Source organism: Gadus chalcogrammus, chromosome 14 (assembly GCF_026213295.1).
Source record: "Gadus chalcogrammus isolate NIFS_2021 chromosome 14, NIFS_Gcha_1.0, whole genome shotgun sequence".
Classification (NCBI taxonomy): Eukaryota; Metazoa; Chordata; class Actinopteri; order Gadiformes; family Gadidae; genus Gadus; species Gadus chalcogrammus.
This window is the reverse complement of record NC_079425.1, coordinates 20,467,003-20,490,202: the sequence shown is the minus strand read 5'-3', so window position 1 is coordinate 20,490,202 and position 23,200 is coordinate 20,467,003. Positions and strand designations below refer to the sequence as shown.

General features: G+C 45.7%; 1 protein-coding gene and 1 long non-coding RNA gene across 3 annotated transcripts; one reads left to right on the top strand and one right to left on the bottom strand.

The window, feature by feature from the left end:
• Positions 1 to 60: 60 nt before the first annotated feature.
• On the top strand, positions 61 to 8,792 carry LOC130403519 (microtubule-associated protein 1A-like). The gene is made up of 4 exons (XM_056607909.1): positions 61 to 3,038; positions 4,053 to 7,936; positions 8,191 to 8,420; positions 8,637 to 8,792. The coding sequence occupies exons 1-4, from the start codon at positions 76 to 78 to the stop codon at positions 8,790 to 8,792; spliced, it is 7,233 nt and encodes a 2,410-aa protein (XP_056463884.1). The 5' UTR covers positions 61 to 75.
• Positions 8,793 to 16,050: 7,258 nt separating this feature from the next.
• Positions 16,051 to 21,438, bottom strand: LOC130404089 (uncharacterized). 2 transcript variants are annotated; one of them, XR_008904174.1, is made up of 8 exons: positions 18,962 to 21,438; positions 18,498 to 18,578; positions 18,324 to 18,404; positions 18,135 to 18,217; positions 17,645 to 17,765; positions 17,258 to 17,459; positions 16,813 to 16,933; positions 16,051 to 16,635 (listed from the first exon to the last, which is right to left on the bottom strand). It is a non-coding gene; the product is annotated as an uncharacterized LOC130404089 (long non-coding RNA). The 2 variants fall into 2 exon arrangements; XR_008904175.1 differs by having other exon boundaries at positions 18,324 to 18,401.
• Positions 21,439 to 23,200: the final 1,762 nt, after the last annotated feature.

Here is a 23,200-nt window from a genome sequence, read left to right as displayed (position 1 = left end):
CTCCTTGGTCAGCCAGGATCATCAGTTGCTCCAGAGCCATCTGGAATACTGCCAGAACACTTAACCTATCCAGACATGGACGGAGGCACGGAGTTCGCGGAGTATGAGAATGCAGAGGCAGTGGATGCAGTCTCCTCGCCATTCGAGCTACTGGAGCCCCCTACTTCTGGAGGCTTTCTGAAGCTGTCTAAGCCGTGCTGCTACATCTTCCCAGGTGGAAGGGGGGACTCTGCCCTGTTTGCTGTGAATGGATTCAACATCCTGGTGGATGGCGGGTCCGACCGGAAGTCCTGCTTCTGGAAGCTTGTTCGTCACCTGGACCGGATTGACTCCGTTCTGATCACCCACATCGGGGCGGACAACCTCCCGGGCATCAACGGGTTGCTCCAGAGGAAGATCGCCGAACAGGAAGAGGAGCGTCAACAGGGATCCGACTCCGATGGGGACTGGATGAAGAACCTGATCTCTCCCGAGCTCGGGGTGGTGTTTTACAATGTTCCAGAGAAGCTGAGGATGCTTGAGTCCACAGTGAAGGTAAAGCGCAGCATTGAGGAGGCCTCTCTTACGTTGCAGTACCTCAACACGCTCGGCATCAAGCCGGAACCACTCTTCAGGGTCGTCAGCAACACTATTGAACCGATCACTCTTTTCCACAAACTTGGTGTTGGGAAACTAGACATGTACGTTCTGAACCCTGTCAAAGAGAGCAAAGAAATGCAGTTCCTCATGCAGAAATGGGCTGGGAACAGCAAGGCCAAGACTGGCATTGTGATGTCCAATGGGAAAGAAGGAGAGATCTCTGTCCCTTATTTAACTTCAGTCACAGCCCTCATTGTTTGGATTCCGCACAGTCCCACAGAAAAGATTGTGCGTGTGCTGTTCCCTGGAAATGCATCACAGAACAAGATCTTTGAGGGGCTTGAGAAGCTGAAACACCTGGACTTCCTGCGATACCCAGTGGCGACTCAGAAAGACATATCCTCTGGAGCACCACCGCCTATTATCAAACAAACTAAAATCAGATCAAGGACCGATAGCAAAGAAAGTCTGAAATCCTCCCCCAAACCACACACTAAGACCAGCAAGAAAGAAACCAGTGGACAAGAAGAGTCCAAAAATGACCTGAGTAAAGAAAACAAAGTAGAGAAGAAAGAGGAGAAGAAAGTCAAAAGCATTAGTACAAAAGCCACCAAGCAGCAGAAGAACAGTGAGGTAGCTCCCCAGGCAGCCAAACTGGAGAAAAAGAAAGTAGCCAAGGACAAAGTTATCAAGAAAGAAAAGACAGCCAAGATGGACGAAAAGAAAGACATGGAGAAGAAAGAAGTCAAGAAAGAGAAGCGTGAAGTCAAGAAGGAAAACATCATGAAGAAAGAGGATAAAAAAGACTCCAAGGTCAAGGAGGATAAGAAGAAAGACCCGAACAAGCCTGAGCTAAGAAAAATCACTAAACCAGACCTGAAGCCGCTTACTCCTGAAGTTCGGAAGACTTTACACAAAGCAAAGACTCAGACTAAACCCAAGACGGACAAAAATAAATCGGCCAAAGAGCAAATGGAGGAGAAAAAGGCAGTCCCCAAAAAGGCCCCGGAACAAGCAGCTGCAGCTTCTATAAACCGGTCCGTCCTTTCCTCCCCTGAGGACCTCACTGAGGACTTCAAAGCCCTTAAAAAGGACGAGATGTCCACCCTTCGGAGTGAGCCTATACAAAATGATATGATGTCCCAGCGTTCGGATTATACAGATGCTAAAATCTTCACTGATGAGAAAATAACATCTCCAGACACAGAGTCTACATCCCCTCTGCCGCTCAACACAGCACAACAGGGAGAAGAAAGCAACGATGAAGGGCCATCGGAACCGATCTCTGACATAGTGAAGAAGGAAGAAAATGGTGGGTTAGATAGAACGCGTGAGGAGGATAAAATGGAAAGATATGAGAACTTGACAAGATCCGACATCAAAGACACGTCTAGGAGGAGCGACAGCTCAGAGGAGGAGAGTGATGTTATTGAAAAAGCAGACCTGGAGGGAACAGAAGACGATGAGGAGTTCAAGTACAAAACAGAGGAAGCAAAGAAAGGAAAGGAATCTGGAAAAGAGTGGAGCACCATGCCAACTGAACAGAAACCCCTTTCGGCCATTGCCACAGCTGGGAAAGCAACAGCAATGTCCGCCTCAGAAACATTTCAGTTAATCCAAGATGAGACCATTCCTGGTTACTCCGAAACAGAACAGACCATCTCTGATGAGGAGATTCACGAAGAAACAGAAGATAGGATGCCACAGCTTCAGTATGACACGGCCTCCTATAACATTTCGGTCCCTGACGTCCCAGGAACGTTTGACTCCATGCACGGCATGAAGGAGATAAAGACCCCCACTGTCTCTAAGGTGGAAGACGTTAAACCCAAAGGCTTCATGGTAAGTCATGATCCCGTTCTTTCAGCATTTCCCAGCATCATCACGGCTCCACTCGCAGAGGAAGAGCACATCTCCTCTGCCACCTCGATCACCGAGTACGACAAACTGTCTTCCTTCCCTACATCCATGGCAGAGGACCAGTCCATAGCATCAGTGACTGCACCTCGGACCGAGGAGACTGGGAAGAGCTCACTCCACCTGGACACCATCAACGGCATTCCCTCCCGCACTGAGGCAACCCATGGGAAAGAATATCTACACTCAGCAGGAACTATCTCCCCCACTTCCTCCCTGGAGGAAGACAAATGTTTCAAATCACCTCCCTCTGAGGAGTACCAGCCAATTATTCCCGAGATGGAGGCTATAGATATGAAGGCCAAACCAGTCCAAGAGGACGAAGATGAAGATGAAGATGAGGATGAGGACCAGACTCCCAATGTTGACATTCCTCTCGGTAAACTTCATGAAGGCTACGAGAGGGCTGCTTCGGCGATGCTCCAGGAGAAGGAGAAATCCTCTTCAGCTACTATGTTTTCACCTCCTTCCTCTGACACTGAGCCCTCTCCGACACGGCCCACTGAAGCAAAACAAGCTTCATTTAGTGACGAGTCAAAGAGGTGGGATGAAAAGTCACCTTCTCCACCCTCATCGGTGTCCACTGGTATAGTTTCTGGCTTCATGCAGGAGAGTGTCACGACCCAAGTAAAACCAGATCCATTTAGTCAAGAGTCCATGCAGTTGGAAGAAAATAAGTCACCTTCTCCACCCTCATCCTTGTCTACTGGATTTGTTTCTGGCTTCATGCAGAAGACTGAAGCAAAACCAGATCCATTAAGTAAAGAGTCAATGCAGTTGGATGGAAAGAAGTCACCTTCATCCCCTTCATTATTTTCCAAGGGGATGGGGTCTGGCTTCATGCAGCAGACTGTCATGACCCAAGCAAAACCAGATCCTTTTAGTGACGAGACACAGAGACATGACATTCCTCTCGGTAAACTTCATGAAGGCTACGAGAGGGCTGCTTCGGGAATGCTCCAGGAGAAGGAGAAATCCTCTTCAGCTACTGTGTTTTCACCTCCTTCCTCTGACACTGAGCCCTCTCCGACACGGCCTACTGAAGCAAAACAAGCTTCATTTAGTGACGAGTCAAAGAGGTGGGATGAAAAGAAGTCACCTTCTCCACCCTCATCATTGTCCACTGGATTCATTTCTGGCTTCATGCAGGAGGCTGTCACGCCCCATGCAAAACCAGACCCATTCGTTAAAGAGTCCATGCAGTATGATGAAAAGAAGTCACCTTCTCCTCTTTCATCATTGTCTACTGGATTTGTTTCTGGCTTAGTGCAGGAGAGTTTCCCGACCAAAGCAAAACCAGATCCATTTAGTAAAGAGTCCATGCAGTATGATGAAAAGAAGTCACCGCCTTCACCCTCATCATTGGCAACTGGAATTGTTTCTGGCTTCATGCAGGAGACTCTCGCGACGGAAGCAAAACAAGCTTCATTTAGTGATGAGTCAAAGAGGTGGGATGAGAAGAAGTCACCTTCTCCACCCTCATCATTGTCGACTGGATTAGTTTCTGGCTTAATGCAGGTGACTGCCGAGACTGAAGCAAAACAAGCTCCATTTAGTAAAGAGTCTGCAACTTGGGATGAAAAGAAGTCACCTTCACCACCTTCATCATTTTCCACAGGGTTAGTTTCTGGCTCCATGCAGGAAAGTTTAGAAAGATGCCTAAGTCCAGATGACAGCACCATGAAACTTGCTTCTCCTACACCGTCAATCCCCACCAGCAGTGGCTACTCTCCAACTGAGGAAAAGCCATTTAGGATGGAGGAAAATGAAGCTCAAACTTTAGGCAAACTAAATGCAGCTGAGACTTTAAGCAAGCCAAGTGCAGACATTCCGAAAACTGACAACAGTGCCGTTGGTCTCTCCGATGAACACTCAACATCAGAAGGCTCTGAGGACTCTGAGGATGAAGAGGAGGATGAAGGTGATTATTATGTCAAGAAAGACCTACAGCCTGTTGTGAATGCAAGGCTCATGGAGGAGAAGGAGGGGAGGTTCCTAGACGATGACGACCTGTCTGACTCAAAGCCTCCTATGGAGGGAAAAGAGCAAAATGAACTCTTAGAAGAGTATGACATAGAATCAAAGAACTACTCACAGGTCAAGGACTCAGAAAAAACTAAAAACAGACAAGGCATTGAAGAACAGCCCAAACGCCATGTGATGTATTCAGATGAAGAAGACGAGGAAGAGGATGATGAGGAAGATTATGGTTTCCAAAGTGGGGGAGGATCTAAGACTTCAACGGCTGATCCTATCCAACATATTACTAAAGAAGACGGCAAAGAAAAACCAGACCAAACTGAAATCCAAGAGCAGGAGAAAAGTGTTCATTTTAGTCTCTATAACTGCCCTGAGAGGGAGAGCAAAGAAAAGGAGTCCGAAAGGGACATGAGGCAAGATACCCCCTATGTGCATGGCAAGACATTTTCCTATAGTGACATTTATGATTGCAAACCAAGCACGCTTGACTCTAAACAGGGGGCTTCTGGGACAATGGAGAGAGCCACTGTAAAAAGCAGTTTGGATTCAAAGAAAGAATCGGACGGCTCCCCCTGCCTGCCCACAGCCCCCCACATAAAGCCAGAGGAAGAGGAATATATCAGCTCTTACGAAAAAAATCGCTCCACCTCATACGGTCTTGAGGCCAAAAGCCCTGTAAAAGACGTTGAAAGAAGTAAGAAAGAAACAGATGTATATGAGTATGGCAGAGATACCCGTTTTCCTTCTGTGGCTGATAGGCCTGAGGCCTCTTCCACCTCCCTGTCACCAGAAAAAGAGGCACTCTCCTTCAAAGATCACAGTGACAGTCTGAAGTCTGGTGCATATTCAGAAAAATCCTCTACCGCAAGCTACTACGAGAAGGTTGCTTCACCAACAGCGAGAGATGAAGAGGATTACGATGATGATGAAGTTATTGATGATGATGATGATGAGGAAGAAGAGGAGGAGGAAGATGAGGAAGCTGCCAGCGATTCAGATAATGAGAAAGGAGCCAAAGAAAAATCTGAGAAGGACGTCAAAAGTCCAGTCAGCCAAATGATAGAGTCCAAAAGGACTGAGTTCATGGTTTCCATGGCTGGCTATGGTTATGACAGTCAGAGCAAACCAAGCACCACCGAAAGCAGTGCCTGCCCACCCTTCAAGGCTGAAGAGAAGGCCAAAGCCGTTTCCCCATCCTTCAGCAGCAAGCCCACAGACGTAGGAGCCACAGGGTTCTCTGGCTCCTCCACTGGGTTTCAATATTCATATGGAATTGGAGATAAAGACTCATGCCTATCCAGTCAGATTAAAGACAATGAAAAGATGGACATCTCCCTAAAATCAGAGGATCGCTATTACCAGAGCGACAGATCAGATTCTGATTATGATAAACAGAAGACACCGGACCATGTAGGAAAACCCTCTCTGGACACAAGCTTTCAGTACACCTCTACAGCAGCTCCTGCCTACTCTTCCTCTTCTGCCTACAGCTACTCCTCCTCCACCTCTGGCTCTCTGTCCACCAGCCGGCAGTTTGGAGAGGACCTGGAGACCCCTGCCACAGCAGAGCCTCTGTTTGAATACTCTTCCTTCAAAGACGAACCCTCCCCAAGCATTGACTCACCCTTCTCCAGCTCTGGAGCCACAAAGGATGAGTATCTGGAAGTGTCTGAGAAACAGATGAATGCCCTATCCACCACAACCTCCACAACAGAGCCCAACTCTAGCCAAGCTCGCTCGTCACCACTCCCATTCCATGAGGTCAAGAGCTTTCCCTCAATCTCTTCCACTGCCTTTGCTGACGACCACAAAGTGGAGTGTAAGACAGGCTTGGATGGATTCACAGAGAAGACGCCTCAGTCTGAGTACTTCTATAAACCAGGTTGGTCTGAGGACTCCAAGCTGGAGACAGCTAGTGGGTTCGGGGCGTCTGCAGGAGCATTCGGCCAGCCGCCACCACCCTCAAAAGACACAGAATCAGCCGCTGCTGCTCTTTTCGGCATCACCTCCTCACCTCGCCCGGAGACAGCAAGCAAGCATTACTTTGAGGAGACAGATAGCAGTGAGGAAGAAGAGGATGAGGAAGCCTACGTGCGTGAGGTCGCTCAGAAGTCTCCATGCGTTGACGGCCTTAGCGGTGCCCTCTCGTTCTCTGAAAAAATAAGTGAGCCTTTCCCCACCATGAGTTCAGGTGCTAAGGTCCCTGATGTTCTTAGCTCCTACAAACCCTCACCATTTGATATAAGCAAGCCTGACACAGCCAATGGACCCACAGAGGTCAGCATGAGCTCTCCTGTCACCCCTGCAGCAGCGGCGTCCGGGGCCACGGCCCCCAGCTCCGCTAGCTACAGGGGTACGTACGATTGGGAGATGCCCAAGCCTCAGATCGGAATGGTTCCCGGAGATTCGCCTCCACATTACCGCCATGAGGATGAATTCGAAGAGGAGCGTGAGACGGAACCAGAACGACCCGCCCGTCCTCTCTCCCTCTCCTCTACCGACCAGGCATTCCGCTCTCCGTTCTACGCTGAGGAGTGTAGCCAGGGCGGGATGGAAGACGACGACGAGGACAGCGACCAGGACGAGGCCGAGGGTGAGACACAGATGGGGGCGGCCTCCTCTTACGTCAGCCGCAGCTCCCCAGGCTACTCCGCCTCGGAGCAGAGGCAGCGCAAAGGGGACCTCTCGCCGTCCTTCATCAACCCCTGCATGAAGCACATGTCCAGCGAGGAGGAGGATGACGAACAGGGATGCAGGAGTGACCAATCCCAGGAGGGCATTGAGCACGATCTGTCAGTCAAGAGAAGGGCCAACCGACAGTCGTCGCATCATCCGTCACAGAGCCAGGAAACTGCCGCTATGTACCAACCTGGTACCATGTCCATGGGGCTGGCCCTGGCTACCGAGGACACCCCGCCGACTTCAGTCAGCGAGTCTTTGGCCTCTCAGTCTGACTCAGACGTCCCTGGCGGCGCTGAAGAATGCCCCTCACTCCCTGGAGACTGCAACATGGACTCAGATGACGATGCTGTGTACCTGCCTAGGGACAAGGCCACCGCTATGGCAGGAGGCAGCCAGCGCTCTCCCACCGCCGGCAGCCGTGACCCTCCTCCTACCCCCTTCATGGACCCTCACCCACGTCCCCCTCACCCTGATGTCTGCATGGTGGATCCAGATGCTCTGGCCCCCGAAGGCCTCACAAAGAAAGAGGCCAAACCCAAAGGCCTTAAGAAGACCTCTGGCAAGACCAAGTCAGCTTCCCCTGCCAGACGTAAGAAGTCCCCCATGCCCCTTAAGCAGACCTCGTCCCCTCGCACTTTGTCCCTAAAGAAGAAAGAGGCAGACAAGAGCTCCAGGATGTCTCGTTTGTCAGACGGACAGGGATCCAAGGATGACGACCTCTCCAGGTCAAGCTACAACCCTGGAAAGGCAACCACCAACGGTGTCAAGAGCAGCTCCGGTGAGCAGCATTTGTTTAACTAATTTTAACCGTGTAACATTATGCAGGGATCTGTTTAATTTAAGCGTACTGGAGAACAAGCATTGGCAACTAAATTGACTTTGCTAGTTTGTACAAAATGGTTCTGCACTGGCATAACTAAAAACAAATTGAATCGATTTAACTGTATGAGCTGCACCTGTTTTTCTCCTGGTATAATCAATGAGAATGTCACCAACAACCATTAACTGCTCTGTTTGCTTCTTCCGGTGCAGGCTCTCTGAAGTCAGGCTCAGCCACCCCCACCACTGGTATGCCCGTTTATGTGGACTTGGCCTACATTCCCAACCACTGCAGTGCCAAGAACATCGACCAAGAGTTCTTCAAGCGCGTTCGATCCTCATACTACGTTGTCAGTGGCAATGATTCAAGCAGTGCAGAGCCTAGCCGAGATGTCTTGGATGCGCTGCTCGATGGGAAGGCCCAGTGGGGATCAAACCTGCAGGTAATTTTGCACGAGCATCTTATGTAGAAGAAGTAGTAGCAGTGGTAGTAGAAGTAGTACTAGTAGTAGTAGTAAGATATTTTAAATCCAGGGGATTATAATGGGATCCGAGAATCTTTTTTTAATTTTTACGTAAAAACATATCTTGTTGCTGACAGTCCCCGAGACAAGATCCCTGAACACGACCCCCCCCGTCCTCTACCTCCTCTCCCTCAGGTGACACTGATCCCAACCCACGACACGGAGGTGACCCGGGAGTGGTACCAGCAGACCCACGAGAGGCAGCAGGAGCTCAACATCATGGTGCTGGCCTCCAGCAGCACTGTGGTCATGCAGGACGAGTCCTTCCCGGCATGCAAGATTGAGTTTTAAGACCATCCATCTCTCTCTGTCTCTGTCTCTGTCTCTCTCTCTCTCTCTCTCTCTCTCTCTCTCTCTGTCTCTGTCTCTGTCTGTCTCTGTCTGTCTCTCTCTCTCTCTCTCTCTCTGTCTCGCTCGATCTCTGTCTCTCTGTCTCTGTCTCTCTGTCTCTCTGTGTCTCTGTGTCTCTGTGTCTCTGTCTCTGTCCTTCTCTCTCTCTTTGTATGTCCCTGTCATACCCCGTTATACATAACCTGTCTCTGCTTTGGCAGGTCGGACAACCGGTCTGTCCAGCTCTTACTAAAATTTGGTTCTTGTTTATATTGGTATCGCTGGGGTGCTCCTAAGACAACGCTGTCGACCACATCATTGCATCTATTCGTCTTTTTCATCCTTGTTGTGTGGTAGCAGTTCCCATGGAAGAAATCGCTAAACAATCATGCTAATTTGACCCAAGGATGGAACATGGAACAAAAAAAATATTTTGCCTTATATCATATAGTGGTTCTGTACTGTTTCTTTGTCTTTCTCACTAATGAATCAAAGCACACTTTATTTTACTAAGTTAATTTGTAGAATAATTAGCAACAAAATATATAAATATAATTATATTTATGCCATCAGCTATTATAAGTTTCTGATTTATATTGGTTTTTGGTACCATTTACAGATGTGTCTGTATGTCATCTAAAACAATACTAGTCCAACTGTACTGCTTTGTGCCTACTGTTGTCATAGTAACAGATATTGATCCAAGTAGACTCCAGCTGTCTTTTTGATACGTCTTTCATAGATAATTGCAGTAGGTTCTTTCATGAACTAGATGGGTCCATAGTTATCCGTTTTCTTACAGGTAAAAATAAATATTTAGTAGTCTTGGCTTTGTTAATGTTGTTTATGTTGTCTTGGCTTTGTTTTTTTCGATTGACATTAGGGTTAACATATCCTTGCAGTGGAAGTTTTTGTAGTGAAGGGCAGGATATTGAGTAACAACATGAAAATATGTAGGTAACAGGGTCGGCATTGTTACACTGTAAAATATTTAAAACACCACATATTAACGTCTCTATTTATTGAACATTTCAAAAGTTTTCTTGATGAACTCTGCTATGGTGAGAGTGGGTGACCTTAATGTGAAAGTTCTGTAAAGGACTGGGGAAGATTGTATTTCATGTGAAGCAATAGGAACATGTGGCTCTGACGGGAGTTGGCGGATAGTTGTGCCTGGTATAGTTGTGTGCTGTTTGAGGAATGAGTGACAGAGTTTTGGATTGGGCAATGGTTGGATTTGATTAGAAAGTCACCCACATGTGCCTTTCCGCCCTGGTGTATGGGGTAAGAGAAACACAATTGGCTATGGAATGTCAGATTTTTGAAAGCCGTCACCACAGTTCATTGATTGGCCTGTGTTAAAGGCTTGGTGAGCTGGCCTCTTGTCTCAGTCAGAGTCTGTAGAAAAACTGCTACACAAAATGTCTCAACTGCTTTGTTTTGCACATTGTAATTATACTTGATTGCACCTTTTAGCAGAAAATCAAAAATTCTAATTAAAGGGTCTTTCATTCCTATCGCGACAATTTGCAAAGAAGCACAAATATAAAATTATTTAAAACACAGACCAATGTGCAAAACTAAGGCAAATCTGAGGCTGAAAGTATCATTGTTCACATATGATCAGTTGTGCTGTTGCTCTATCCTACAATTGAATAACGGAAAACTTAATCAAATTGATGATTTTTCATTCTCTTATCTGTATGCATTTGTCTTTAATGTACTGGAACTCTAAACAGGCCTTTTTAAGATGGTTATCTTTGGAAAACATAGTTATCACTTGGTGTGTTTTTATTAACAGGTTACAATTTTAACACTGTATTATGTGTGATGTCTCCTGATTTGATATTGATTCTATTTTAAAGTTTTTGTGGAAGAAAAATGGATTTTTATCAAGCTTCAATGGCAACTTAAGAGCAAACAAACCTTAAAAACTTAAACCACAAGCCTTGCCTGGAAATATTAAATAATTCAGTGCAATTCCTACAACCCGTATTTGCAATCCAAAACTCTACCCCGGTGCATGTCATCTCTTCCACATTCAAAGCAAAAGGACACCCAGTTGTATCAAACAATATACTGTAAAACATCATGTTCAGACAGATTTTAAACTGAGGTTCCTTTGGTCATACCATGCAAAAACAAGATGAGGAGGTTCAGTGGCCTCAGTTGAATGTGTAGAAGCAGATTACCTTTACATCCTCCAACCGGAGGACTCTGATCTCTTGGTTGCCTTGGTTACTGTGCATCACATGGTGCAACCCTGAGCACAAGTCCAATTATCACCTGCAAAGAAACATGGCACTGGAGTTTAGGAACACTATGCTCACTGTAGATAATCCACATTGGGCATTCTTGTGTCATTAGTGTGATGGCTCCTCACACTATGAGTGCTTTTGATTCATTGGTCTTTCAACTCTACAAATTACATAACAAACAGCATCTATTGGATGATTGTAACCTTAATGTGTGGGTGGTGGCAGCTAAATATGGCTGCTGCATTTAGAGAGAAATATAGATGGTGCACATTCATCTCAATTACACACTTATTCTAAGCTAAAGGTGACATAATCAATTATATTATAGCGTAGCATAACCGCACAAACGTACAGACTGCCAGGTGGAGGGACTCGGATCCCTCCGTCAATACATAATAACCTGCACCATATTTATAACCACACACGGATTCATCTGTTTTAGTTTCGGGTTAAAAAAAAAAAAGGAAAAAAAAAAAAAGCTCAAGAATAAGCATTTTTTCTTCTGTCATATCAAACGTATCCAACTCAACCCCACATCTGGATCCCGCTGTTAACGCTAGGCCTGTTGGTTAACCGTAAGACCTGCTTGTATGTGCATGTGTGATTTTGGGTTCTTGTAATAGCTTAAAAGAAAACCGACTTACATAGAAAAATTGTATTAAAAAAAAAAAAGATGTATATTTAAGAAACTAACTATGTGGTACTGAGAAGGGCTTCTGTGGCCTGGCTGTGCTGTGGCTTTACACATATGCATTGTGGTCCCTTTCCATCTCTTCCTGTAACATAGCTTTCCTTTCATTTCCTGGTTTAAGTGCAATATTCTTATGTATCTCTTAAAAAAAAGCCTAAAAGAAAATGATTAATTGTAAACAGGAAAATGTGGTAAACCAATAAAGTACATTTATTAAGGGGAAATTATTGCTGTGTTTATTTTTTCAGTGGTAAACAGATGTATCATTATTCAATTACTTTCATTAAACAAGCTGGCTTCACGTATATACAGAAATACAAAGTATACATCTTACTATAGCAACTCATAATACACTTAACTTCAAACATATTTAGCTATATAGACAGGTACACCCTTTCTGCACTAATGTAGATGATAGTTATTTATTAAGTTCATTTTTACATTCAAAATTATACATCTTTAAACATCATGCCACAACCTTAATTTGAAGACATGATTATTACACATGGAGTAAGGAGTGCGGACAATTGCCGATTTTCTTTTTTGTCGATTTTCTTGATGCAGGGCACGCAGTACAATCTCTTCTTTCATGGGCTGGCACATAATCAGGGAGCTGCTGAATGGCCTCTGGCACAGACTGAATGGGCATGACCATGACATCATCTCCTGAGTCACGTGACCAGACTGGAGCAGGAACAGCATCACACCGCTATGGAAGCAGTCTGTGCTGTGTAGTGCCAGGCTACCAAACACAAGCAAATTTGTCCTGGACTTTAAACTTGTCCAGACAGTCATTGAGAGTTAGTGCAGCATGTATAGGGCAAAAATAGGAAAGTTGATAAATGTAATTTGTCTATATCTACTTACATATTTATGCATTATATTCATATGACATTTCATTGGTTTACGGATATTGGAATGGGCTGATGCTCAACAACAGTACTGATTCTGACTGCGTCCGAGAACATCTCCCATATTGTAATGCTACCCGCCATCCATAGAAATAACATCTGCGGTGACACGATTCCTCCCCTTATCGGTCGATAAGGGGACCCTTCACAGGTTTTCATAGGACTAATTATAGGTCTGCCACTTTTTGTACCAGAGCACAGTACCACTAATGATGATAAGTATCCTACCTACCTTCCTTGTACATACAAGTATCAGAACCATAATAAGTGTTGTGGGGGAAAAAAACGTCTTGAGTCTCACATCAATGCTTCTGTGAAAAGGGTCTATGGGCATCTAGCCAAATCTGCCATAGCAACAGGTGAGCAGGGTAGCACAGAAGTGTAGAAGACAACATATAACTCCACACATCGATAGACATGACAACATATCAAATGTAACTATAGAAAGGTCACAACCCACTTGCTTACCAGAGGGGGGGGGGGGTGGTTTGTCTTTTTAATCAAAAAAAAATAGGCAATCAACAGGCCTAATTCTTTTTTTTAATTAATGGTTGGCACCGATTAGCCTACATTTCAAACAGTTGATCATTCATCTTAATTGCAAACTAAAAAGCCATGAAACATTAAATTTCCCCCCAAATACACAGGGGGGGGGATGATCCCTCCCATCCTCCCCAACAAATCTCACCCTACTTACACATATCAAGTATTTAACAAGTAAATAGAAGTGCACATGTGCAAATGTCAAATAAAGTATTATGGCGATCACAACCGTGGTTGCCATGTTCTGGATGGCTGCAAGGAATTCTGGGACCGGTCAGACCTGTTTGGTTTAGGGTGTGTTCCAGATGCCTCGGACACCAGCCTTCCGAGTTGCACTTCTATGTATTATATTACAAACTATGTATTATTTCTATTTTTCTAATCATGACTGACTTGAATTCTCACAGTTTGAACCCGTGATTGCCCACTCTCTTGGAGTCCCCCCCGAGCCCCACATCACCTCCCCGTAACCCGCAGGAACGATCACTCAGTTGACGTTTTGCGCAGAGTACCCAGAGGAGAGCCGCGATCCTACTTCAGTTCAGACATGAAGTTTGCGGTGGCAACTCTGAGCAACCTAATCTTAACTGTCTAAACTGGGTGGAATATAGAGTCATCCGAACTTATAACAATTATGCTCATACATTTGGGTTATAATCAGTTCCCGAGATGAGGGGGGATGTCATCCCCCTTTGGAATTAAAATTATCAAAATCATCCCCCTTCTGAAACAGCCCATCCCCTGTTATATTATCAATTAATGTGGAAATATTACCGCTATTTCATTTTCAACATTTAGTTTTTGCGCATATTGAGTAGGCTAAAATACTGTGGACGAGGGGCACATGCACACACAAATTTATGTCACTTCCGTCAGCGACATAGCAACGCTGCATGCGCCATGGCATGCGCAGGTGATTTCAGCATCATGGCCAAGCGACAAGGAAAGCTTGATCTGAAGGCCCGTTTCCACCGGACGCGTTACGGCAGCGTTACGGCTGCGGCACGTCTTGGCCACGGTCACCGCAGCAGATAGGTTCCACTCTAATCATGAGACCCAGGGGCGATTCGAGGTTCTGACTTTTCAGGGGACTCAGCCCCAGGAAGCTACAGGGGTATCTGAAGTATATAAAGGGGGGGGGGGGGAATCGTAGTTGTGATTTCCTCCATTTTTATAAAACTGCAAAAAAGTCTGCAAGTACAACATGTGGGCTTACTAGCCTAATTCTATGAGAGCAGGCCGCTATTTTGGGAGCACTAAACTGCGTCAAGTACAACATGTACTAGACTAATGGTGCGTGGCATGATAAAGCACAAGAAGCAGAAAAAGTTGACACAGGTGCTAATTTTCAGTTAAAAAAAAACGCTGGCATTATTTTATCTGAGGGAGTTTTCAGGGCGAGTCTCATAGTATTAGTCTAGAACATGTTGTAGGCCTACTTGTTGATTAGCTCCCGTTGTTATGGCAATGAAAACGCCCTGAGCTGATTAAATAATGCCAGCGTTTTTTTAAACTTAAAATTAGCACCCATGTCAACTTTTTCTGCTCCTTGCGCCTTATCCTGCTTCGCACGATTACAAGCCTCTGCCGACTAAAACATGAAGCAATTCAAGAAGAGGCATCGATAGAATCAGCTTGTGGTCAACTGTCATTTAATAGACATCTGACAGATTATGTCAAGGTTTTTAAATGAATTATTACCTGGTCATGTTATAACACAGCTGGAAATCGTGGATTTTCTGATAAAGACTAGCTAGCCTCTTTGACAGACGAGGTAGAGGGAGTTACAGTAATCCAGCCGTGATGTTATGAAAGCATGGATGACTATTTCCAGATTGTGGTATGATAGGGAGTGCTTTATTTTAGAGATGGTTCCGAGCTGGGAGAAGCTGTTCTTCACGACGGAGAATTGCTTATTAAAGCATAGATCAGAATCAAAAATAACGCAGAGGTTTCTAGCAGATGGTTTTAAGAATGAGGTTAGACTACCTAGGTCAGTGAAGATGGGTATTTTGAATTTGGAGGGGTTAACGATGATATCTTGTTTTGCCATTGTTTAGTTGGAGGAAATTATCCCCCATCCAGTCATTTATCTCCTTGAGACACTCTAGGAGCGTCTGAAGGCAGTCCCTGGATCTCAGAGGATGATATAATTGTGAGTCGTCTGCGAAAAAGTGGAACGACATGTTATCTTTTCTTATTATATTCCCCAGTGGGAGCATATATAAACTGAACAGGATTGGACCCAGGATGGACCCCACAAGACAGAGGGGCAGAGGAGGAGTGCTGACCTATGGACACTGAAAACGATCTATGGAGAGGTAGGAGGAGAACTACTGCAGAGCTGAGCCCCTAATACCAACCCACTGATGGAGACGGGCTAGAAGAGTGGGGTGGTCTACAGTGTCAAAGGCAGCACTTAGGTGTAATAAGACTAAGATGACATTCTCACCCGTGTCTAGCGTGAGGAGTAGGTCATTAGACACTTTCAGCAAAGCCGTTTCAGTGCTGTGGCGTGCCTTAAAGCCGGACTGAAAGGGCTCCCAGACATTGGCAGAGTTAAGAAATGGCAGTACTTGAGGACTGCTTTTTCCAGATTTTATTTTTTTTTTTTAAATGAATGGTAGTTTAGATATGGGACGGTAGTTATTTGGGCAGTTAACATCCAGGTTATGTAGAAACATAACCTGGATGTAACGGCTGGACAACCGTGTGCTTGAAACAAGAGGGAACAGTAGTTTAGGAGTTTAGCTTGACATTAACCAAGTTAAAGGACAATTAAATGAACCGCACCAAACATGTAGAAGTCAATGTGGGATTTTAATATGTAAACAAAAACACTTGACAGAAGTTTAATACAATTTTGTAAAGGAAAGCAGAGAAAAACATTTTCCCAAATGAATCTTTTCAAAATGTCACCACCATACCGAAAGCAAGTGAAGAGGTTTGTGTAAAAGCAGTCCTCCCTGACCAGCTCTGTCCCTGACTCTAAACCCTGACTCTCAACCCTGACGCTCAACCCTGACGCTCAACCCTGACGCTCAACCCTGACGCTCAACCCTCTGAGGGCAGGAAGACGCGCCTTCAGTGTAAAGGTTTGAACCACAGAGAAGGAAGAAAAGAGGAAGCAGTAGAGAGAAGTGTAGTAGTGAGGTTAGTGACAGACATGAGGGAAAGGCGTGTGGAAGCACACGGTTACATGTGGGGTTAAGAAGATCACTCCCACTGGAGGTCATTGATCCATCAGCCTCAGACTGCCGAGCTCAGCAGGTCTTCTGGAGGACGAGGCTCAGATGAACCGAGAAGATGGGAACAGCAGGATGACAGGATCAGGACGGGTGTAGCTCAGGTGTGTCTACCCCCGACCAAACAGGATCAGGTGAGGTTCAGCTGAGGTGTGTCTGCCCGGACCAAACAAGGACATTGATTAGGTTCAATATTCAAAAGATGCAACATTATCTGAACCAAAGATAAGTCATTAAGGAGCAGGCAGGCTTTAGGGCGCCTTGCTCAAGGACGCATCACTGTATTCTGAGGACTTGAACCCTGGTTTGAGAGTTGAACCCCCAACCACCTACCTAGTACACTATGTCCAGATAATGCAAACTTATGAGGAATCCTTGATGGTAGAGCCCTGGTGGTCCTCAGGATTTGCCTTCCAGATGTACGGCTTCTCCATCAGTCCTCCAGATTCCTGATCTGGTTACAAACGTAATTTGTCTCAATTTTGTAAAGGAAAGCAGAGAAAAACATTTTCCCAAATGAATCTTTTCAAAATGTCACCACCATACCGAAAGCAAGTGAAGAGGTTTGTGTAAAAGCAGTCCTCCCTGACCAGCTCTGTCCCTGACTCTAAACCCTGACTCTCAACCCTAACGCTAAACCCTCTGAGGGCAGGAAGACGCGCCTTCAGTGTAAAGGTTTGAACCACAGAGAAGGAAGAAAAGAGGAAGCAGTAGAGAGAATATAGTAGTGAGGTTAGTGACAGACATGAGGGAAAGGCGTGTGGAAGCACACGGTTACATGTGAGGTCAAGAAGATCACTCCCACTGGAGGTCATTGATCCATCAGCCTCAGACTGCCGAGCTCAGCAGGTCTTCTGGAGGACGAGGCTCAGATGAACCGAGGAGATGGGAACAGCAGGATGTCAGGATCAGGACCGGTGTAGCTCAGGTGTGTCTACCCCCGACCAAACAGGATCAGGTGAGGTTCAGCTCAGGTGTGTCTGCCCGGACCAAACAAGGACATTGATTAGGTTCAATATTCAAAAGATGCAACATTATCTGAACCAAAGATAAGTCATTAAGGAGCAGGCAGGCTTTAGGGCGCCTTGCTCAAGGACGCATCACTGTATTCTGAGGACTTGAACCCGGCCCCATTGGTTTGAGAGTTGAACCCCCAACCCCCTACCTAGTCTACTATGTCCAGATAATGCAAACTTATGAGGAATCCTTGATGGTAGAGCCCTGGTGGTCCTCAGGATTTGCCTTCCAGATGTACGGCTTCTCCATCAGTCCTCCAGATTCCTGATCTGGTTACAAACGTAATTTGTCTCTAATGAAAGGTAACAATCACAGGAGTAGTTGAGGTCTAATATCAGGTAACAAACACAGTAGTAGTTGGGCTCTAATGTAAGGTAACAAACACAGTAGTAGTTGGGCTCAAATGTAAGGTAACAAACACAGGAGTAGTTTGTCTCTAATATCAGGTAACAAACACAGTAGTAGTTTGTCTCTAATGTAAGGTCACAAGCACAGGAGTAGTTGGGCTCTAATGGCGCGTAACAAAGTAGCAGCTGTAGTTTGTCTGGTAAACAACCACAATAGTATGCCGTAACTTGTACTGGACAAACTAATCCTGCGTTACAACAAGTGCACTTCGTAGTTTTAGGCAAACTTACGAGGATCCTGGTTGGTGCAGTGATGTCGTCGTCCTCCAGAGTTCTTGGCTCCTCCATCAGCTCTCCTCAGCCAGAGTCCTGGTCTGGAACAAACAGCGCAAGTCTGGCCCTAAAGTCTGGTAACAAACATGTAGTTTGTCTTATTTTTAAGCCCTTTATTTCCAGTTTGTTTGGTTAATACAAACGTACAATCCTTGTTGGTAGAGTGATGTCATCCTCTAGATTCATGGCTCCCCTACCAGCTCGCCTCCACTCCAGAAACACGTTCTACTAAGAAATCACAGCGGTAGTTGGTTAACGCATGTCAAAGTAACAGCTGTATTTTTTCCTTTAAGTCAACCATGTAAATAAATACAAACTTACGAGGAATCCTTGTTGGTCGATTCCTAGTCGTCCTCCAGCGTCTCAGCTCCTCCAGCAGCTCTCCTCAGACAGAGTCCTGGTCTGGAACAAACATTGAAAGTCTTGCTTCAACATGTGGTAAAACAGATGTAGTCGTCTTGGTTATGAAGATCCTGGTCTCCAGCCTCAGTCTCCGGTCCACCCTGGCACCACAAGCCTCCGGACCCCAGCCTCTCAGCCTCGCCTTTCAGCTACCGCAGCAGGTTTAAATCAGCATTTGCCCAACAATAAACTTAATTGACTCATCCGAAACCGAGTTACACAAATAATTGAACTATTATTTTATAACTCAAGGCTAGAAAAGACTTGACAGACATGAGCATCCCGTTTTTGGGAATGAAGACAGAGCAGTCCACAAGTTTAAAGAAGTGGTCAGGCCATGCATTGAAACTGACCTGAGAAGACTCTACTCACAGAGCACTGACCTGTTCTGGGGGACTTCTGGCAGGAGGTGGAGGTCTGGCTCTGGGTGAGGAGGTGGAGGTCTTGCTCTGGGTGAGGAGGCAGACACCTTTGGACAAACTACACGTTACCTTTTTAACCTTGTACAGTTCTAGAGTATCTTCTACTGTAACATGTGGGAATGACGGCCATTATTTTAGCTTTGATATTATCCAGTTGGTAACTCTGCACCAACGTCGTTGTTTAAAGTCATTCCATTGGGTAGGATTTAACTTCTGTGGCAATTAATGACAGCAGATATTTAGAACGTACAAAAGCTGAAGTAACAAAGAACACCAAGCAGTATCGATATTAAATCAAATATACTCAGCCATATTCAGGTGCTGGGTTCCGTTGAAGAAATGTCAAATTATCTTCGACCTTGAAATGATTTTCAGCCTTCCCTGATGTCAAAAATGGGCCCGCAAGTAGAACGCTGTTTTGTACGCAGTGAGAGTCCCGTCACGTCATCGTGGTTAAAAGTACGGCGCAACCATCGGAAATCACCAACATATTGTACGACGTACGTGTCAGTATGTATTTAATATGAAATTTAAGTTGTTTAAGATAGGGGCAACAATTCCCAATGGAAACCGACTGAAAAATTGTTTCCGTTGGAAACGGCTTGAGGTTACGCAAATACAATCCAGAACGTACCGCCAGATTCCCTCAGGGGACTCCCGTCCAACTAACTGCTAGGTGGTTCCTTATGGTTGTCAAGACTACAACGTTCTATGCTAACCATTGGGACTAAATCAGGTGACCGCACTCAGAACCTTCCACGGCGGGAAGCACAAACCGTCCGACTGGAATCCGAACATTCCGGCCGGAACCAACCAAAGAAAAAACAGAACCAGCGCCTCACCTTGAGCTGAACGGAGGAAGATCCTGAAGTCCAGCGGTGGTCTTCATTAAAACACAGCCAACAGACTTACCTTGATGAGATCCGTTTGTTGCTGTTGGTAATTACTACTATTCAGTGTACCTTTACATTATTATGCACCCAGTGTGTAAGTTATATCACTCAAAACCACATGAAGAACCAAACTACCATGTACGTCCCACAACTTTAAACATAAAATCATTCAATACAAAACAGTGTCTACATTTTACAATTATCTAGATTATTTAGGGTACAAACCATACAGAGCAAATCTAAACGTTGAGCTCACTGAGAGCCGACCATAGCCCTGCAACGTCACCCTGACCGCCTCATCACCAACAGCAAATCATGCCAGCCAGCCAACACATGTACAGCTCCAGTGAGAAGTGGGCATCTGAGTGAAAGCACTGCCCATAATAAAAACAAGCCCAATTCCTGAACTATCCAACCATCCTCATGGTTTAAAGATTTACAGCCTTAGTCTGCTCCCTCGTTACTTATAAAACTCTACATCTCCATCACTAGAGTGCTGCATCCTACTCATGGGGGTGTGGTCTGAGTGAGCAGAGATGCATGCTGGGATACAGTGCTGTCTGAAGTCTTCAGTTCTATAGACACGCCCCTCAGGAGAAACCAAGTGTTTGAGAATCTGTCGTGACATCAGTTACATGAGCTGGAATATCCTTCAAGATGGCGCCAGGATTCTCAGAGGAGAAAGGCCAAGAGGAAAATGTGTGGGTTCTTCCTCTTAACCAGTGGAACACAACAACGGTCTACAGAGTACCATGGAACACTTTGAAACATTCTCCTCTTTACACCTTTAATCCCCAGTAAAGGTTTCCTTACTTCCTCAGCTGAAGAGCACAACTTCAGCTCGAAGAGCACACTAGCTGGAGTTCCCGGATTGGTTCTGATTTATGGGAACCAATCGTTCAGCTAGTCCTGTCCGAAACAAATACAGTTCAGCCTGAGAAGACGTGCACTGAGAGCAAGACAAGATCCACAGGGCTCTCCATCAATCCAGCCAGGTAGGAAGAGCCATCTCATTACAGGTCTGAAGGTCATCTTGAATATCCATTTAGGTCCCTTTCCAACGTCAGACTCTCCTTGTGGAATTCCTTTTGGTGTCCATCCTCCATTAATCCTGATTGGTGTAGTCCTAGTTGGAAGTCACTGATCTGAACACGCTGCTTGCATCCTTTTACACTTGAGTAAGATACTCTCCTTCCTGCCCAGTGTGTTGGATATCGCTCCGGAGCGTCGCTCAGGGCTCTTCATGTCTACTGGAGGTCCTTAAGTAAACGTGTGGCCGTCCATCAGGTATGATTTAGTTGACCATTCCAATATCTCAAGCCAACCCCCGTATGAACAGTATCACTGTCAAAGCAAGCCGGATACACACAGAACCCAGGACAGGCACGTAGAACCCCATGCCAGGTGTGAGTGAGAGACACACAGTAGAACCCTAGAGATGCTCAAAGATCATCCATCTCATGTCAAACCAAAACACACACACACACCACTGAGCCATAAAAGGCCAAACAATCATGCAGGGTAAAAGCCTCATGCCAAATAACATTCCATCATTCCCCATCCCCCCCCCCCCCCAGCTCTCCTGCCAGGGCACCCATAACAGAACAACCAATGTCTCCAGAGACGTAAATTATGTACAACATTCTTCAGTGGCGTCCCACATTGGTGATGGATTATGCTTGGCGTCTCCAAAATGTTTCCCAGGTTGATTCAACGTCTCTGAAGTCATGTCTTTGTAGTCCAGTGGTTTCCTGAATGAGGGGCCTTCACAGATGCAAACGGTGCAGCTTTAGTCAGCCTGAGGACAGGAAGGAGGTCATCTGTTCAGAAGACCACCCAGTGGAGGGGGGTGGCTCTTGAGGAGCAGGATCAATCTTGGAATGGCCCCAATTAAGACCTTCTTGGAAATGAAACTGTTCCTGAGGAGTCACGATGCCTGGAGGGGACTGTTGAATGCGTTCCATGGTTCTGTGTCAGACTGAAGTTGTGTTTTAGTCGTTGAGATGAGGAGCCCCCTCATCTCCTCCTGGTGTTTCTCCTTCTGAATCCCTGTCTCCATCTTTAAGAACATTCCAGTCCATGTAACTGACATCACGACAGTTTCTCAAACACTCGGTTTCACCTGAGGGGGCGTGTCTACAGACCTGTAGACTTCAGACAGCTCTGTATCCCAGTATGCACCTCTGCTCACTCAGACCACACCCTCATAAATACAGCAACACTCATGTGATGAAGATGCAGAGCTCAGGAGAGTAGAATGAAAGAAGACTGACGAAATCAGAACCCAACCCATTGCTCCAGCTTACAACAATAACTTGGAGCCTGTAACCATTTTAACAAATCATTAAAACCAACATAAACCAAACACCTAAGTAACCCATGAACCAATAAAACACCCTTACTACTCAGATCAACCTTCAGGTAACAGGTTAACTCACCAGGAAGCCAAAATACATCAATGTGCCCAAGAGTAATGAGAAATTAATGACTTACAGTTGCAGTTCATGGTTAAGTTGGGATACTCACAGAACTGCAGTTAAATATCCATGATAGACCTTTGAAGGAACGATCAGTTTACTCATGGTCCAAATTTCAAATGAGAGTAAACCACCAAGCTGCGGCAGGCGAGTCAATTGGTAAAACTTGGAAACAGTGAGAGGCCATAACAGCTCTGTGTTTGATCTTAAATGACCTCCCTCATTTTAATTAAAGGGATGAGTGATTTAGATTCATACTTCAAAACGAAAAAGATCTTCACACACACACACACACACACACACACACACACACACACACACACACACACACACACACACACACACACACACACACACACACACACACACACACACACACACACACACACACACACACACACACACACACACACACACACACACACACACACACACACACACACACACACACACACACACAATGAGCCGGGTTCCAGGTACGAATCACATGTTTAAGCAAGGGTTAAGCCGCACTCAGCATTTATTGCATACATCTTAGACAATACATTATACTCACGTACTCTAGGGTCTCCGTGAGCCTCTAGCCGCTCGCGGACCCGAGCGCTTCCTTCTCTCTGGCTCCCGTTCCTCCCAAATGTCAGTCCTCATGCTCCTTTTAAAGTCTCTTCCTGGCTGTCCAGCCAGGTGTCTCCCATCTCGCTGATTGGGGTTCGGTAGGTGCTCTCCGTCGCCAGCTGGTGGGTGACGGTAGTATCTTCCGTCCAGGATGAAACCTCGGGCCCGTCCGGGCCGAGGTTTAAGGGACGGGACGCCAAAACGCACACACCATA

Bases quoted from the DNA above. Each gene is read 5' to 3' on its own strand.
- LOC130403519 (XM_056607909.1), top strand. From the start codon at position 76: ATGGACGGAGGCACGGAGTTCGCGGAGTATGAGAATGCAGAGGCAGTG. The intron at 7,937-8,190 runs GTGAGCAGCATT...CTTCCGGTGCAG, and splicing joins CGGTGTCAAGAGCAGCTCCG to GCTCTCTGAAGTCAGGCTCA. The intron at 8,421-8,636 runs GTAATTTTGCAC...CCTCTCCCTCAG, and splicing joins AGTGGGGATCAAACCTGCAG to GTGACACTGATCCCAACCCA.